General features: G+C 45.2%; 1 protein-coding gene across 2 annotated transcripts in view; it reads right to left on the minus strand.

The window, feature by feature from the left end:
* The window catches only part of LOC115105237 (serine/threonine-protein phosphatase 2A 55 kDa regulatory subunit B beta isoform-like), a 110768-nt gene that overhangs the window by 53282 nt on the left and 38888 nt on the right, over positions 1-18598 (minus strand). The window contains exon 1 of one of the 2 annotated variants that reach the window (XM_029627007.2): positions 377-952. The exons of the other annotated variant lie outside the window; for it this stretch is intronic. Within the exon in view, the coding sequence (XP_029482867.1) occupies positions 377-446 (70 nt within the window). The 5' untranslated portion in view covers positions 447-952. Of the gene's footprint in view, positions 1-376; positions 953-18598 lie in introns of those variants that run through there. 2 annotated transcript variants of the gene reach the window in all.

Consider the following 18598-nt stretch of genomic DNA (forward strand, 5'->3'; position numbering starts at 1 on the left):
CCTCCTTCCTATGTGTTTGCCATAAATAAGCTCTGTAACATGGAAAAATGGTCTTATGGGAACCCCAACCCTATAGACATGTAGTAATTTAACCTTTGTTTTTTATTAAATTATGTATCGCTTATATGAACGATTTAGGCCTACGTTTCCAAAAGGCCCATGTTTCCAAAACCGTACCGTGACGTGGCTCTTAAAAAAACTCCCCCAGGGATAATATACTATCGTCAATAGGCGCTAAAGTTACGTACTTAGGTCTATATATGAGGTACCATAGATCATGCTTTTGTAGAACAGTTGATGGCACACTGAGCTACTGGTCAGAAGGTAGAACGTGGAAGATTCGAGCTACACTCCCTGCCTCCTTTCATTACAATACCTTCAGTTGCATAGTTGTGGTCCCGGAGGAAGCTGTTGTTTATTTTGCGGGTGTCGATTTCTTCATCCATTTGTGACACTTATTTTGTAAACCAGAAACAGAGAAACAAGTATCCATGGTCCTGAAACATCGCTTCAGCACAGGGTCGGCGCAAGCTGCGCGCTTTTCGTCATGGTTAGACCCTTTCCAGAAATAAGAATGTGGAAAAGAGGCAGAAACCTCAACGTTTGCTCCTGAACGAATAAATAACCGTTCGAAACAATATCATAGGAGGAAAAAGCCTGTCCCTTTCGAGACGACCGTTGAATCGTCGGTTGTCTGCCAATAATAGGCTCAGATTAAAGTGGCAGAAAACGAACTATAAAACTGACAGCAAGAAAATAGCTGCGCATTACGTCTCCATTGTCAGAGGCGCAATACAACAGTCCAGAAATCAGAGCAGGGTGTGTGAGCTGGTTCTTATTTTGCTCCAGTCTGCTTGCATCGCAGCGTCCGTTTCCTCTTGGATCACCCCGTTTCGCCTCGACGTGTCGCTCTGCCGCCAAACCTCACCGGGTGCTTCACTGCCAGCCTGCTGTTGCCACTGCCCATTCGCGCATTGCGTTACTGGCTCCGCCCCGACAGCTTGCCTCTGTCGACCTGCGTCAGCATCACAAGTGATGTGTTCGCACATGCTGGGGCAGAGCGCAGGGAAGCGCCCTCATATCAGGGGGATACGGTGGTCACATATTTGATTTTTGATGATCAACAAACATACAATATATCGATGCCCTTCAAATCCTTTCTGATAATTGTTACCCTAAAAAGTGTGTGTGTGTGTGTGTGCCTGCCTGCTTGTGTCTCTGTGCCCACATTGTAATTTCCCCTAGTTGGGTTTGGGCATGGTGGTGTTGGTGGCTGTGGCTGTCAGAGACCCCCCTTACCCATCCTGCCCCTACATGTTAAATAATCTGTGCTGTAGGATCATGTTTTAACAGCCCACTGCCCTTCAGATAGGTCTGGATAAATCACAGCCATTATCTACATCCCCAAATGATGAAGGTCACTGATGCATGCCATGAAAATAAGTTCCATCCTCCCCATTTATGACCAGTTGAATATTCCCCAATCCAATTGTCTCCGTTGTCATGGTTCTCCGTACCATGACAAACCATTCCCCTCAACCCCTAATCCTTTTAATAAGGAGATAGTCCTCACCAACCCCTGAATAATCTGGGTTCACATTCACTCTAAATGGTATAGAATCTGTCTTTGCCGTCATGGGGTTTGAACAAACTGTTATGATAATTCTATTTGGGCGCTGAGGGGTATAAGCAACAGGATGAGGGAATTAAAAAGGCATTGATTTTCTCCAGAATCACCACACTGGGATGTGCTCTATTACTGGGAGACTGGGAGACTGCATTAGAGAGGCCTTCTGATGGATGACATTAACAGGCAGAGCTCATTGCTGTCCTTGGGAAGGAGGAGGGCTTAGATGTATTATTATTCTGTATGCAGACAGGCACACACACACACACACACACACACACACACACACACACACACACACACACACACACACACACACACACACACACACACACACACACACACAAGGGGTTCTAAGGGGCTTGCAGAAAGACCATTTTATTCTGCAATGATACTGTAGGGGGTGGAAATAGCCTTGAGGAAGCCAAGACTGAGATCAATAATCTGACTGCTTTAATTAAAGCTTCTGCGTCCAGGACACACAACCACAGCAGCAGTCTGTTGACTGAAACCTCTCTCTACTGGCCTGTTCACTGTAAAATATACCACCGACCAAACCCATTTCCAATCCAAAGCCTCTGTATTATAGTGGTGATGGTTGAGAGAAACATACATTACATGACCAAGAGTATGTGGACACCTGCTCGTCGAACATCTCATTCCAAAATCATGGGCATTAATATGGAGTTGGTCCCTCCTTTGCTGCTATAAGAGCCTCCACTCTTCTGTGAAGGCTTTCCACTAGTTGTTGGAACATAGCTGTGGGGACTTGCTTCCACTCAGCCACAAGAGCATTAGTGAGGTCGGGCACTGATGTTGGAAGATTAGGCTTGGCTCGCAGTCGGCGTTCCAATTCATCCCAAGGTGTTCGATTGAGGTTACGGCTCTGTGCAGGCCAGTCAAGTTCTTCCACACCGATCTCGACAAACTATTTCTGTATGGACCTCGCTTGTGCACGGGGGCAATGTCATGCTGGAACAGGAAAGGGCCTTCCCCAAACTGTTGCCACAAAGTTGGAAGCACAGAATCGTCTAGAGTGTCATTGTAAGCTGTAGCGTTAAGATTTCCCTTCCCTGGAACTAAAACAGCCCCACACCATTATTCCTCCTCCACCAAACTTTACAGTTGACACTATGCATTGGGGCAGGTAGTGTTCTCCTGGATCCGCCAAACCCTGATTCATCTGTCGGACTGCCAGTCGGTGAAGCCTGATTCATCTCTCCAGAGAACGCGTTTCCACTGCTCCAGAGTCCAATGGCGGCGAGCTTTACACCACTCCAGCCGACGCTTAGCATTGCGTATGGTGATCTTAGGCTTGTGTGCGGCTGTTCGGCCATGGAAACCCATTTCATGAAGCTCCTGACAAGCAGTTATTGTAATGACCTTGCTTCCAGATGCAGTTTGGAACTCGGCAGTGAGTGTTGCAACCGATACAGGCAATTTCTACATGCTACGCGCTTCAGCAATCGGCGGTCCCGTTCTGAGGGCTTCTCTGGCCTACCACTTCGCGGCTGAGCTGTTGTGAGCGTGTTCGTGTTTGCGCGCACTGTGCACACACACAGAAGTGTGATCTCCGAATAATCATTACATCGGTCATTGGGAGTGCATATTGCAGAGTATTCCAGCACAACACTTGTATTAGCATCCCTCCTCTCATAATAGGACACCTGCTTCTAAGCTGTGAGAACCACAGCGCCACTCATCGAAAACACACAGACAATAATGACCTAATTATAACACACAATCGCTCTTGTGGATGCCGTGGTAATTGCATGACCTGGGGAAGGAGCCTGATTGGAACACGCAGGGCTGTCCTCCACGGAGAGCATGGCCAGGGTCTGCCTCCAAATCGGCTCTGACGTTCAACCTGCCCCCTGTGCCCACCTGGCTCCTGGCTGCTGCTGCAGTGGCTTATGGGGGAATACTCCCCTGATGTGCTGTGTTCCCTCTCTCCCATCCCCCCTCTCTCACTCCGTCACCCCATAACCCTCCTCCAACCACATCAAGCCCAGCGCCGCCACCTCGGTCAGTGTGCTCTGTTCACCCAGGAGAGGTAGCTATAGCGCCACAGCTCCACGGGCCGAGTTGTGCAGTGCTATGGTTACTAGTCATCCATCCTGCCCTTACGCACTGGAGCCCTCTGCATCTATGGGAACAGAAAATGTCACGCATGTCTTAATGACCTCACAGTCCCTATAGAGGGACACAAAGCACGGAGAGTAGAGAGATCACTACATAAAACACACACGAGAATCGCGATCCAGACTAGCCATATACAAGCACTAATGGAGCAGACGAGAAAAGAAAGGAGAGCTCCTCTTCTTAAACAACACACATCCGTGATTACAAATGCAGAGCACAAAGTGGTAGACTCTGGGTGGCCTAATTGAATTCATAGCAAATAGGATTGAGCCATACGCCGATCTGGCCAGCTGCCACGGTGAAGAGGTGCAGAGGGACACGTTCGCCTGGAGCTGGAGAACCTGCAAGTCCTGTGATGGAAAGCACCCTGTCAGCTCCAAATGAAATAACCACTCCTGATAGGCCAGCTCTGGATCTGAACTTACTGACCTGGAATCAGCTTAAAGAGTCACTGTACTGTATAGAAAAATGTGTTGCAACAAGACCTCACCGACTGCAGAACTGTCAAAACTGCCCTCTTGAATTCCTGGGGAACACGACTGTTAAGTATAGAAAGTTGCAGGCAAAGACCTATTTTGAAGAAGAAAAATGAAAAGGGTAATCATGAGGGCATGATTTTGTGGGTTTGATTGGTGATGTTTTCTCCTCAGGTAGTGAGGTTTTAGATGTTGCCTTATGGAGAATGTTCTTATAGCAGTAACATTGTCTGAATTAGCTACGAGAGGGGAATTATTTTGAAAATAAGTTCTGTCAAGCCCCTGTCGACTCAGACACCTCGATATGCTCCACAAACTGCTCTTTGGAAGAGAGCCAACTCGTCTATTTTAGGCAGGGGGTTTGGAGCTGCAAGGTAGAGTAAAATAGAAGACAGGAAGGAGAGGGTGAGAGAGGGTGGAGGAGAGAGAAATGCACGGTGAACAAAAATATAGGTCACACACTCACAGGATGGAAAATGGATTTAGTGAGAAACAGCCAGAATGAGATGGACTGAGAGAGAGAAAGAGAGAGAGAGAGAGAGAGAGAGAGAGAGAGAGATGCAGTAGTCATCATGTTTTAAGAAGGACTATTAGATTATCCTCCTACAGGCTGCTTTTAATCTGCTCTCCCCCAGCCTGACCTTTATCTTCTCTCTCTCTCTCTCTCTCTCTCTCTCTCTCTCTCTCTCTCTCTCTCTCTCTCTCTCTCTCTCTCTCTCAATTCAATTCAATTCAATTCAATTCAATTCAAGGGCTTTATTGGCATGGGAAACATGTGTTAACATTGCCAAAGCAAGTGAGGTAGACAACATACAAAGTGAATATATAAGGTGAAAAACAACAAAAATGAACAGTAAACATTACACATACAGAAGTTTCAAAACAGTAAAGACATTACAAATGTCATATTATATATATATATATATATATACAATGTACAAATAGTTAAAGGATACAAGATAAAATTTATAAGCATAAATATGGGTTGTATTTACAATGGTGTTTGTTCTTCACTGGTTGCCCTTTTCTCGTGGCAACAGGTCACAAATCTTGCTGCTGTGATGGCACACTGTGAAATTTCACCCAGTAGATATGGGAGTTTTTCAAAATTGGATTTGTTTTCGAATTCTTTGTGGATCTGTGTGATCTGGGGGAAATATGTATCTCTAATATGGTCATACATTGGGCAGGAGGTTAGGAAGTGCAGCTCAGTTTCCACCTCATTTTGTGGGCAGTGAGCACATAGCCTGTCTTCTCTTGAGAGCCATGTCTGCCTACGGCGGCCTTTCTCAATAGCAAGGCTATGCTCACTGAGTCTGTACATAGTCAAAGCTTTCCTTAATTTTGGGTCAGTCACAGTGGTCAGGTATTCTGCCGCTGTGTACTCTCTGTGTAGGGCCAAATAGCATTCTAGTTTGCTCTGTTTTTTTGTTAATTCTTTCCAATGTGTTAAGTAATTATCTTTTTGTTTTCTCATGATTTGGTTGGGTCTAATTGTGCTGTTGTCCTGGGGCTCTGTAGGGTGTGTTTGTGTTTGTGAACAGAGCCCCAGGACCAGCTTGCTTAGGGGACTCTTCTCCAGGTTCATCTCTCTGTAGGTGATGGCTTTGTTATGGATGGTTTGTGAATCGCTTCCTTTTAGGTGGTTGTAGAATTTAATGGCTCTTTTCTGGATTTTGATAATTAGTGGGTATCGGCCTAATTCTGCTCTGCATGCATTATTTGGTGTTTTACGTTGTACACGGAGGATATTTTTGCAGAATTCTGCGTGCAGAGTCTCAATTTGGTGTTTGTCCCATTTTGTGAAGTCTTGGTTGGTGAGCGGACCCCAGACCTCACAACCATAAAGGGCAATGGGCTCTATGACTGATTCAAGTATTTTTAGCCAAATCCTAATTGGTATGTTGAAATGTAATGTTTCTTTTGATGGCATAGAATGCCCTTCTTGCCTTGTCTCTCAGATCGTTCACAGCTTTGTGGAAGTTACCTGTGGCACTGATGTTTAGGCCAAGGTATGTATAGTTTTTTGTGTGCTCTAGGGCAACAGTGTCTAGATGGAATTTGAATTTGTGGTCCTGGTGACTGGACCTTTTTTGGAACACCATTATTTTGGTCTTACTGAGATTTACTGTCAGTGCCCAGGTCTGACAGAATCTGTGCATAAAATATAGGTGCTGCTGTAGGCCCTCCTTGGTTGGTGACAGAAGCACCAGATCATCAGCAAACAGCAGACATTTGACTTCGGATTCTAGCAGAGGGAGGCCGGGTGCTGCAGACTTTTCTAGTGCCCGCGCCAATTCGTTGATATATATGTTGAAGAGGGTGGGGCTTAAGCTGCATCCCTGTCTAACCCCACGACCCTGTGTGAAGAAATGTGTGTGTTTTTTGCCAATTTTAACCGCACACTTGTTGTTTGTGTACATGGATTTTATAATGTCATATGTTTTACCCCCAACACCACTTTCCATCAGTTTGTATAGCAGACCCTCATGCCAGATTGAGTCGAAGGCTTTTTTGAAATCAACAAAGCATGAGAAGACTTTGCCTTTGTTTTGGTTTGTTTGGTTGTCAATTAGGGTGTGCAGGGTGAATACATGGTCTGTTGTACGGTAATTTGGTAAAAAGCCAATTTGACATTTGCTCAGTACATTGTTTTCATTGAGGAAATGTACGAGTCTGCTGTTAATAATAATGCAGAGGATTTTCCCAAGGTTACTGTTGACACATATTCCACGGTAGCTATTGGGGTCAAATTTGTCTCCACTTTTGTGGATTGGGGTGATCAGTCCTTGGTTCCAAATATTGGGGAACATGCCAGAGCTAAGTATGATGTTAAAGAGTTTTAGTATAGCCAATTGGAATTTGTTGTCTGTATATTTGATCATTTCATTGAGGATACCATCGACACCACAGGCCTTTTTGGGTTGGAGGGTTTTTATTTTGTCCTGTAACTCATTCAATGTAATTGGAGAATCCAGTGGGTTCTGGTAGTCTTTAATAGTTGATTCTAAGATCTGTATTTGATCATGTATATGTTTTTGCTCTTTATTCTTTGTTAAAGAACCAAAAAGATTGGAGAAGTGGTTTACCCATACATCTCCATTTTGGATAGATAATTCTTCGTGTTGTTGTTTGTTTAGTGTTTTCCAATTTTCCCAGAAGTGGTTAGAGTCTATGGATTCTTCAATTACATTGAGCTGATTTCTGACATGCTGTTCCTTCTTTTTCCGTAGTGTATTTCTGTATTGTTTTAGTGATTCACCATAGTGAAGGCGTAGACTCAGGTTTTCCGGGTCTCTATGTTTTTGGTTGGACAGGTTTCTCAATTTCTTTCTTAGATTTTTGCATTCTTCATCAAACCATTTGTCATTATTGTTAATTTTCTTCGGTTTTCTATTTGAGATTTTTAGATTTGATAGGGAAGCTGAGAGGTCAAATATACTGTTAAGATTTTCTACTGCCAAGTTTACACCTTCACTATTACAGTGGAACGTTTTACGTCTCTCTCTCTCTCTCTATCTCTCCTTTCTCTCTCTCTCTCTCGCTCTCTCTCTACCTCTCTCTCTCTCTCTTACCTCTCTCTCTCTCTCTCTATCTCTCCTCTCTCTCTCTCTCTCTATCTCTCCTTTCTCTCTCTCTCTCTCGCTCTCTCTCCTTTCTCTCTCTCTCTCTCTCTCTCTACCTCTCCTCTCTCTCTCTCTCTCTCTCTCTATCTCTCCTTTCTCTCTCTCTCTCTCTCTCTCCTTTCTCTCTCTCTCTCTCTCTCTCTCTCTCTACCTCTCCTCTCTCTCTCTATCTCTCTCTCTCTCTCTCTCTCTCTCTCTCTCTCTCTCTCTCTCTCTCTCTCTCTCTCTCTCTCTCACTCTCTCTCTCTCTCTCTCTCTCTCTCTCTCTCTCTCTCTCTCTGTCTCTCTCTCTTATTTTAAACCTAGTCCTCTCACTTATTTTAGTCCTGGGCTGGGATCCATAAAACCACAAACAATAACAGCTACAGAATCACATATAACATACAATAACATGGCATTGGTTTGATATCGCTGTGAAACACAGTTCTGTGTGTCACGCCCTGACCGTAGAGAGCATTATATGTCTCTATTTTGGTTTGGTCAGGGTGTGATTTGGGTGGGCATTCTATGTCCCGGGTGTGGTTCTCAATCAGAGGCAGCTGTCTATCGTTGTCTCTGATTGATGTTTATTGTTTTGTTGGCGACATCTTATAATAAAGACGTATGTACGCTCACCACGCTGCACTTTGGTCTGCTGTTTCCACCTTAGACGACAATTACAGAACTACCCACCACCAAAGGACCAAGCAGCGTGGAAGAGAGGACTGGACATGGGAGGACATCCTGGACGGCAAGGGATCCTACACATGGGAGGAGATCCTGGCTGGAAGGGATCGCCTCCCATGGGAACAGGTGGAGGCAGCCAGGAGAGCGGAGGCAGCAGGAAAAGGGAACCAGCGTAATGAGGGAACGCGGCTGGCAAGGAAGCCCGAGAGGCAGCCCCCCCCCAAATACATTTTTGGGGGAACACGGGGAGTGTGGCGGAGTCAGGTTGGAGACCTGAGCCCCCTCCCCGTGCTTACCGTGACGAGCATGTGACTGATCAGGCCCCGGGTTATGGGGTGATGCGCACTGTGTCTCGGCCCGAGCATTCACAGGCCGGTGTGCTTGGTGCCAGTGTCCCGCATTTGCCGGGTGGAAGTGGGCATCCAGCCAGAACGGGTGGTGCCATCTCTCGAGACCGCCAGTGCGCCTCCACGGCCCAGTGTATCCGGTGCCTCGGCCAAGGAAGAGGCCTCCTGTATGTCTCCCCAGCCTGGTGAGTCCTGTGCCAGTGCCCAGTCCGGAGCTTCCAGCGACGCCCTCCAGTCCGGAGCTCCCAACAAGGGTCTCCAGTCCAGGGCCCGCTACAAGGGTCCCCGCTCTAGAGGCGGCACCCAAGTGGGCCAAGCCAGAGGTGGAGCGGGGTCTACGTCCCGCACCAGAGCCCCCACCGCGGAGAAATGCCCACCCATTTCTGTGTGTTTGGCTGGGCGTGGTTCTCAATCAGAGGCAGCTGTCTATCGTTGTCTCTGATTGAGAACCATACTTAGGTAGCCTTTTTCCCACCTGTATTTGTGGGTAGTAGTCCATGTATATTTGCCTGTGAGCACTATGTTGGCTTCACGTTTTCGTTTTGATGTTTATTGTTTTTTTGGCGACATCTTATAATAAAGACGTATGTACGCCCACCACGCTGCGTTTTGGTCTGCTGTTTCCACCTTAGATGATCGTGACACTGTGTAGGCCTACATGTTGGACACTAAATCAAGAAGATAAAATGTCAAATAATTCAGACATTATTTATGATCATACCAAGTCATAATACCAGCACAGATTTCTGATGCATGGCTAAAAGGACATGGCTTTTCCCTACAGCCTAGTCCTGTATACTGATCATGTGACAGAGGAAGTACATCTGATTGGTCTTTTCCCTACAGCCTAGTCCTGTATACTGATCATGTGACAGAGGAAGTACATCTGATTTGTCTTTTCCCTACAGCCTAGTCCTGTATACTGTTCATGTGACAGAGGAAGTACATGTGATTGGTCTTTTCCCTACAGCCTAGTCCTGTATACTGTTCATGTGACAGAGGAAGTACATCTGATTGGTCTTTTCCCTACAGCCTAGTCCTGTGTACTGATCATGTGACAGAGGACATTTACTGTATCTGTGATCCATCCAGATCAGATGATGACAGAGTGACCTGTCCCAAGGTCCTCATGCGCTCTCTAATCTCGGAAATGGCTCACTGGGTGGCGTGACACGCCAGACGCGACATTCATTGTCAATACATCTGACTTATTGACAGCTGTCACTTCGGCCCAGCGTGACCAGTCCAGTCCTACGCTTTGTTTTCCTACCCTACCCTTTGTTCTCTTCATTTCTTATTCAATGCGAGCCCAGAAATCAATAGCCAAAGCCTAATCCTTTAGAAAACCCTCCCCCGAACTCAAAGGTCTCTGTGTTACCTTAATGAATTTATAGGAAAGTGACACACACTTCCTGTTGCGCAAAAAAATATAAGAAAAGCAAGGCAGTTTAAAAAAAAAACCCGGTGAAAGATTACTTAAAGGCAGCAATACATTTCAGGTAAAGATCTCCGGCTCTATTTCGTCAATGAAGCTGAAATGCGCTTCAGCTCATAAACAGCGGCCGTTCTGGTCATGTCGCCTCAACGCCTCATTAAACCCCTCCACCGCTTCCTCCCCGGTTACATTTGCAATGACTTGCGGTACCTAGTAGGCAAATTACTCGGCAATCGATCAAAATTACATTAAGGCTTGTGACAGATTGACTCCAATACAAAATAAGCAGGTTCACGCTTCCCCTATTTGGTCTATTTATAGACGACCAAGACAGGAAATGAAGGCAAGTGAGGACACCAGCAGATGAAACGAGACAATTGAACTGCATGACTTAACCTTTTGTTTCAACGCTCGTCTATCAAAAGGCCCAGGGGGACTTGATGCACGGCATTTGATCTGGAATGAAAACCTCCCTCCATCAGCTGTGTGCCATGCCAACGGGAAGAAAACTCCCCCGGTTCCTTTACTGCCCAGGGCGGAGTCTCAAAATCACACCACATCTATGACAGTGGTAGTGAACCTGTGGCAGTGATGTCCATCACCTGTGAACAGGACTCGGGGGCGGGGGGGGGGGGATCCAGGAGGAAGAGTTAGTAAATGCTTCGTGCCAGACAGACACAGGCAGCTCCCTAGACACCCAGCAGACACTTCTGCCCCTCTCCAACTGCAGCACAGAACACTGAACCTCCACAAATAGAACATGTGCACATCATGTCTGAGCCTAAACAGAACAGGATTTAATCTTTCCTATTCTGTAATTCCCTTTGACTCGATGGTTCTACAGAGCACCGCGCCGGGCTAAGCTGTCCAAATATTCAATCAGGATCCTAAAGTTTCCAGAGGGGAATGGTGGTGGTACTGTGCTGACTGGTAGAGCACGCTGGGAAATGTTCTCATCGCGGAGTCCCTGGGAACTCAAGCATAAGGACAGGAACTTACTTGAGATGTTTTAAAGCTTTGAAGTGAGTTAAATCATGGAGAGTGTTGGATCAAATTAGGATCTACATCTACAATATAGTGGTTATATCCCCACTGTTGAGAGAGAGTGAGACACACACAGAGACAGACAGAGACACAGAGACAAACAGAGAGGAGAGACAAAGAGAGAGATAGAGAGACAGACAGAGAGGAGAGACAGAGAGAGACACAGAGACCGTTAGAGAGGAGAGACAGAGAGAGACACAGAGACAGACAGAGAGCAGAGACAGAGAGAGACACAGAGACAGTTAGAGAGCAGAGACAGAGAGAGACACAGAGACAGACAGATAGACACAGAGACAGACAGAGAGCAGAGACTGAAGAGACACAGAGACAGACAGAGAGAGACACAGAGAGCAAAGACAGAGAAAGACAGAGAGGAGAGAGGAGAGCGAGTAGTTATAGCAACAGTAAAAAAAAGGAACAATAGACAGCCCCCTCCTAGCTGCTCCTACTCTCTCCAGTAAGTGTTGTGAATGAGCTGGTGTCGGCCTGCCTGCAGGCCTGGTTCAGCTCTCTGCAGAGGGAGCTTAATAGCGGCACCATATGGCCAGCTCATGGCAGTAGCCACACACTCTAAATGGAGACCTGTTGTTTTCTCCCCACCACCGCCCACAGGAGAAACAGACGGACGTTCCTCTGGCGGGGGCTAAGGGCATTCTGGGGATCAGGCAGACGGGACCATGGCTGGGGGTGTCCCGCCCCCAGCTGACTCTGCCTGCGCCCCTGTGATCACCCAGTCACCATGACAACTGTGTCAGTGCAACACGAGAGGCCACGAACGGCCCCTCATCAAACAAACAAAGGTGCTCTACTCTACTGTCATTGGGAGATGCTTTATACTGTATGAGCGTCTACGCATTTTCAATAAGGTACAGCCACGTATGATATGCAACAACAGGCTCATGGATCGAGCAAACAGGGATATTTCTTGATTAGCTCTCTAGGACCTTTTCACAGCTCAACGCCAAACCAATGACCGTAGTGCCCTTCAGTGTCAGGTTTAAATTGCATCCAAAGCCTTGGGCTTAACTGGTTGGTCCGTCCCTCGGCTAATTTTACAGCATGAACAGCCTTTCATTCTCGTTCGATACAGCCGATTGGATGCCATTCTGTGGGCTTGACTCATTGTATACACAGTGAATGATCATTACTGAGGTTCCAAACAGAGCCATATTTATTAACGCAAACGCCCTACCAAATACACACGCAATGCAGGCTGGAAAGCACACACACACACACACACACACACACACACACACACACACACACACACACACACACACACACACACACACACACACACACACACGTGAAATACACATGCAAAAATGCAAGCAAGCAAGCAAGCACCGCACACATACATATATACACACACATAAGTCAGAATCATCTCTTCCAGGATATGGGCAGGTGGGAGGAGGTCAAGCAAGAAATCACGGCTCATCCTTTAACACCGTCTTTTGTTGTCAAACACATATGTTCGGTACGACCTGTGTCTGAGGCTGCAGTAACATAGTGGAGCCAAGTGTTACCCTATAGCGCCATCAACTGGACAGTCTGAGCTATTACACTAGTAACAGAGGAACGAAGCTCAGCGCCAACCAGTAAGGAAATGAGCACTCAGACATCATATGAATTATTCAATAACCAAAAGTAACATTTGCTTTGTTTAAATTAATTCCATAGAGTGTCTACAAGATATATACTTGGGTAACAGGGTATTAACTACAAAAAAAAAGCTAATGTGTCAAATAAAATACCTGTGCACAGGTGAAAGCAATATTATGTTATTTTACAAAGGGTTGCATTGCACACACACATAATCATTTTCAGAACGTTGAGTCAGCATCTAAAAACAAGGACAAAACCATAAGGAGGGTGCTTTTAAATCAAAGTGTCATGCATACCCACAGTCAAGCAGACATTGGTGTTTAATGTGTCGCAGACAGACTTTTACCACAATTGCAAATCTCACAGCAGCAGTAGTAGCCTCCTTAAAGGGGTAGAGAATGAGGGGGAATGACTGGGACTGGGGATGTTCACATCAAGAGGGCTGGCCTGACAGGCTGATTTGACATCAGAGAGAGAGTGGTAGCCAAGCAGGCAGGCAGGGCTGTGGTCTCAGAGAGCAGGAGAGCAGGAGAGAGAGAGGGAGAGAGAGAGAGAGAGAGAGAGAGAGAGAGAGAGAGAGAGAGAGAGAGAGAGAGAGAGAGAGACTTTCACAGGGCTCAAAGATACAGATAAATCAGGAAAAAGTGCTGTGTCAAGGGAAATCAGCAGAAAATGGACTGGGTCGGACACTCAGGGTTGGCTCCAGGGATAAGCAACATAAGCGGTTGCTTAGGGCCCCCGGCCCCTAGGTGGCCCCCCATCCCAAAAAATGATAATATATATATTTTGGAGAACTCAATTAGGGTATAAACTTACTGTTGAGCGTTATACTGAAAAAATATATAAACGCAATATGGAACAATTTAAAACAATGTTACTGACTTATAGTTCATATAAGGAAATCAGTCAACTGAAATAAATGTGTTAGGTCCTAATCTATGGATTTCACATGACTGGGCAGGGGTGCAGCCATGGGTGGGCCTGGGGGGGAATAGGCCCACCCACTTGCGAGCCAGGCCCAGCCAATCAGAATAACCTTTTCCCCATAAAAGGGCTTTATTACAGACAGCACTATCCAGGTGGGTGGTCTCAGACGATCCCGCAGGGGAAGAAGCCGGATATGGAGGTCCTGGGCTGGCGTGGTTACACGTGGTCTGCGGTTGTGAGGCAGGTTGGATATACTGCCAAATTCTCTAAAACGACGTTGGAGGCGGCTTATGGTAGAGAAATTAACATTCTATTATCTGGCAACAGCTCTGGTGGACATTCCTGCAGTGCACAATATTTGAAAGAAATAAGATGTTTGTGCATGTGGAACATTTCTTTTACAGTGGTGCAAAAAACTATTTAGTCAGCCACCAATTGTGTGAGTTCTCCCACTTAAAAAGATGAGAGAGGCCTGTAATTTTCATCATAGGTACACTTCAACTATGACAGACAAAATGAGAAAAAAAATCCAGAAAATCACATTGTAGGATTTTTAATGAATTTATTTGCAAATTATGGTGGAAAATAAATATTTGGTCAATAACAAAAGTTTATCTCAATACTTTGTTATATATACCCTTTGTTGGCAATGACAGAGGTCAAACGTTTTCTGTAAGTCTTCACAAGGTTTTCACACACTGTTGCTGGTATTTTGGCCCATTCCTCCATGCAGATCTCCTCTAGAGCAGTGATGTTTTGGGGCTGTTGCTGGGCAACACAGACTTTCAACTCCCTCCAAAGATTTTCTATGGGGTTGAGATCTGGAGACTGGCTAGGCCACTCCAGGACCTTGAAATGCTTCTTACGAAGCCACTCCTTCGTTGCCCGGGCGGTGTGTTTGGGATCATGGTCATGCTGAAAGACCCAGCCACGTTTCATCTTCAATGCCCTTGCTGATGGAAGGAGGTTTTCACCTAAAATCTCACGATACATGGCCCCATTCATTCTTTCCTTTACACGGATCAGTCGTCCTGGTCCCTTTGCAGAAAAACTGATGGTAGGCTTTGTTACCTTGGTCCCAGCTCTCTGCAGGTCATTCACTAGGTCCCCCCATGTGGTTCTGGGATTTTTGCTCACTGTTCTTGTGATCATTTTGACCCCACGGGGTGAGATCTTGCGTGGAGCCCCAGAAATTTAGCTTGTTTGTAGGTGACCAAATACTTATTTTCCACCATAATTTGCAAATAAATTCATTAAAAATCCTACAATGTGATTTTCTGGATTTTTTTCCTCCTTTTGTCTGGCATAGTTGAAGTGTACCTATGATGAAAATTACAGGTCTCTCTCATCTTTTTAAGTGGGAGAACTTGCACAATTGGTGGCTGACTAAATACTTTTTTTGCCCCACTGTATTTTAGATCATGAAAAATGGGCCAACACTTTACATGTTGCATTTACATTTCTGTTCAGTATAGAATAGTAGAATACACAAGGTGCACGTTAGGAAATGTGGTTGTGCATCAGCAGTTTTTCTCTTGTTTTGTCACTGACAGTCACTCAATTAGCCATGTCAGCTAACAATATTTAGATTGGTTAGTTAGTCTAGCCAGTTATCTAAACTTGTAATAGTCATGGCCAAATACTGTGCCCAGGGGCCCTGACCACCAGGGGCCCCCATTGATTTTGTTCGTCATTTTCACCCAGACATTATTAAGATGACATAAGTCATGGCAAAGTGTAGAATTGAAGGACATTTGCATCAAAACTAGGGGAAAAAAATCTCTCCACCCCATATATCAAAATTGGTAGAATTGGTAAAGTTCTAAAATTGCACCATCTTCTCTCCGCTCCATAGCAAAATGTGTAGAACAGCAGGAAATGAACTTTAAAAAATGTAACGTTTCTCTCCGCCGTCAAGAGTGGCGGGGGTGGGGGGGGGGGCATCAAAAGGCTAGAGCCGGCCCTGGGGACACTATTTTTAGAAACATTGACCACACAGCTTCCTGTATACACTATGAGGGGGTGTTGGATTAGAACACAATGTTGTATTAAAGGTTTTTCCACTATGTGGAGGAGAGATACAAGAGGATGAGAATAAGAGAACTATGAGGAAAAACAAGGAGGAGGAACATTGAGATCAAATGTGTAGAACAACTTCATTGTTGAACAACTGTATGGGAGAATCACATGATGCGCATTCCCAGCCAGTCGTCTCTCTAACATGGCCATTACCCGCCACTTGTCAGCTGAATCTCTCAGCTCTTATCCTGGAGAGGATTAGGGCCGCTCGATGATTGAAAACTCAGCGATTCACATCATAACATCCCGACACAGTGTGTTTCAACCACTTTCCAAATGCACTTTCACAATTTAACATAAACAACAGCATCAAATCCCCCTGCCATGTCTGACGCCCCCCCCCACTCACATTCTAACCCTCCTGGAATCTTGGAGGTTTATGGTCCAGATCCACCACAGGCCACAACAGGCCAGGTCTGACATGATGTTGCCTGCCCGCCATATCTGGCCTTCCCTGGGTATAAATCCCTCTTTAGCATGGATGAGTGGCCCAGGTTATGAGCTCAGTACAGGCAGTGGGCTGTGGGTGCGTGTGGATCGAGCAGCATGGGAGAGGGGACTGGGGAGCTTCATGTGGAAATGGGCCGGAATAGATGAGGTGTCAGTGAGTGTGGCCAGCCACGTGCTGCTGGATAAAGCAGGTCAGTCAGGTTGCTCGCCTCGTGTTCAGGCAGAGGCATGAGTCAGACCATCGATAACAGGCGGGGGGGCAAAGGAGAGGGGGTTAGAGCAGTAACACACGATGCTGGTGTGGTTCACAAAACAAAAGTCAACCCCCCATGGAGGGACCAGGCAGCACAGGCTCGGCCAACGTTCCTGTTTGCCGATAATATGACCACCTACTCAGCAGGAGAGAGAGAACACAACAACAAGTAAATACACTACCAATTAAATAACTCTCAAGTTAAGAGCCATTGAGTACAGCCAGGAAGGCAGAAACACACAGACCAGCACTGTATTTTTCTCTCTCTTCTTTGGAATTCCTCTGCTTTATGGATGATGACAGATACAGATTGCTGTATCCGAGCCCTAACTAACCGAGAAGAAGGCACTTCCAGAGGTACGGCACCTGGGTAGTTGCCTTAGTGTAAGAAAGGAACTTTCAAGTGCGATATCAAAGAAATCTGTAAAACAGACGCCACAACAACACAATTAATCAAAGTGAAGAACATATTTTAAAGCAAGTAACAGCAGCATCAAAAGACCCCCAGCTAGCACACAACGTTCTTAGAACCATATGTTTCTTAGAGCTAGGTTAGAGTGTGGTTGTTCTATGGTTATTTTGCATACAACCTTACCCACAACTTTCTGGGAATGGTGCAGGATAGTTGCTTGGCTTTGGAACATTCTCAGCACATTTACAGAACTTGAGAAAAATACATTATTTTGTTGGTATTTCATTGCTTTAAAAGAACATTTCCTAATAGTTCAAACATGGTTACATTTAATGTAAATGTTGGTAATGTTCTAGGAACGTTCTCCAACTGGTTTGACATTGGAAATGTTCTCAAATAGTTCAGAGAACGTTAAAGAAACAACAATCTTCTGTGAGAATTTCAGTACTTCGTTTTTTACAGGTTTCACCATGGTTCTATTTAAAGTCATGTTCTCACATTGTTCTGAGAATGTTAAGAAACAACGTTCTTCAGTAGGAATTTAAATACTTCAGCATAACGTTTCTTACAGGTTTCCTCATGGTTCTATTTAAAGTAATGTTCTCACATTGTTCCGAGAACGTTAAGAAACAACGTTCTTCTGTGGGAATTTCAGTACTTCAGCATAACAATTCCTACAGGTTTCCTCATAGTTCTATTTAAAGTAACGTTCTCAAATTGTTTAAAGAAAGTTAAGAAAACTTTCCATAAAAACGACAAGAAAGTTCAGAGAACTCTCTATATCCCCTATCTTGTTAAGTGTGTTCAGGTGTGTTGGCCGCGCCCACTAACTGACCAGACCTGATCTTAATGAGTCCTTGTTTTCTTTGAAATGGGGTCTATTTGAATAGACTAAAATGTACAGCTTTGATGAGTTAAAAAACATGGCATGCTAGCTCCATCCTGGTGGCACAGAGGACTAATTCCATGGAAATTAGTGGAATAAGAAAATATTACAGGTTTGAATCTCACTGATGCTGTGCCACATAAAAAATGTATGTATGTGTTTGCACGATTAATGCCTAAGGAAAGGAAATTCATTGTGTCCTACCTGTGCCAGGAGTTCAAAACAGTTAACCAAAACTAATTAAACGTTTTATAGAAAGATGTTCTCAGAATGTTATTTAATTACTGTCAAATAACCTATAATTTCCGTTTTCAGACCGTTAATAAAACCTCCCAGGAAAACTTGTTCTCAGAACCTCCCTGCAACCTATACTGAACAAAAATAAAAAAGCAACATGCAACAATTTCAACAATTTTACTGAGTTACAACTCATATAAGAAAATCAGTCAACTGAAATAAATTCATTAGACTCTAATCTATGGATTTCACATGACTAGGCAGGGGCGCAGCCATGGGTTGCCCTGGAGGGCATAGGCCCACCCACTTGGGAGCCAGGCCTAGCCAATCAGAATAACTTTTTCTCCACAAAAGTGCTTTATTACAGACAGAAATACTCCTCA

The sequence above is a fragment of the Oncorhynchus nerka genome, linkage group LG22 (assembly GCF_034236695.1).
Source record: "Oncorhynchus nerka isolate Pitt River linkage group LG22, Oner_Uvic_2.0, whole genome shotgun sequence".
Taxonomy (NCBI): Eukaryota; Metazoa; Chordata; class Actinopteri; order Salmoniformes; family Salmonidae; genus Oncorhynchus; species Oncorhynchus nerka.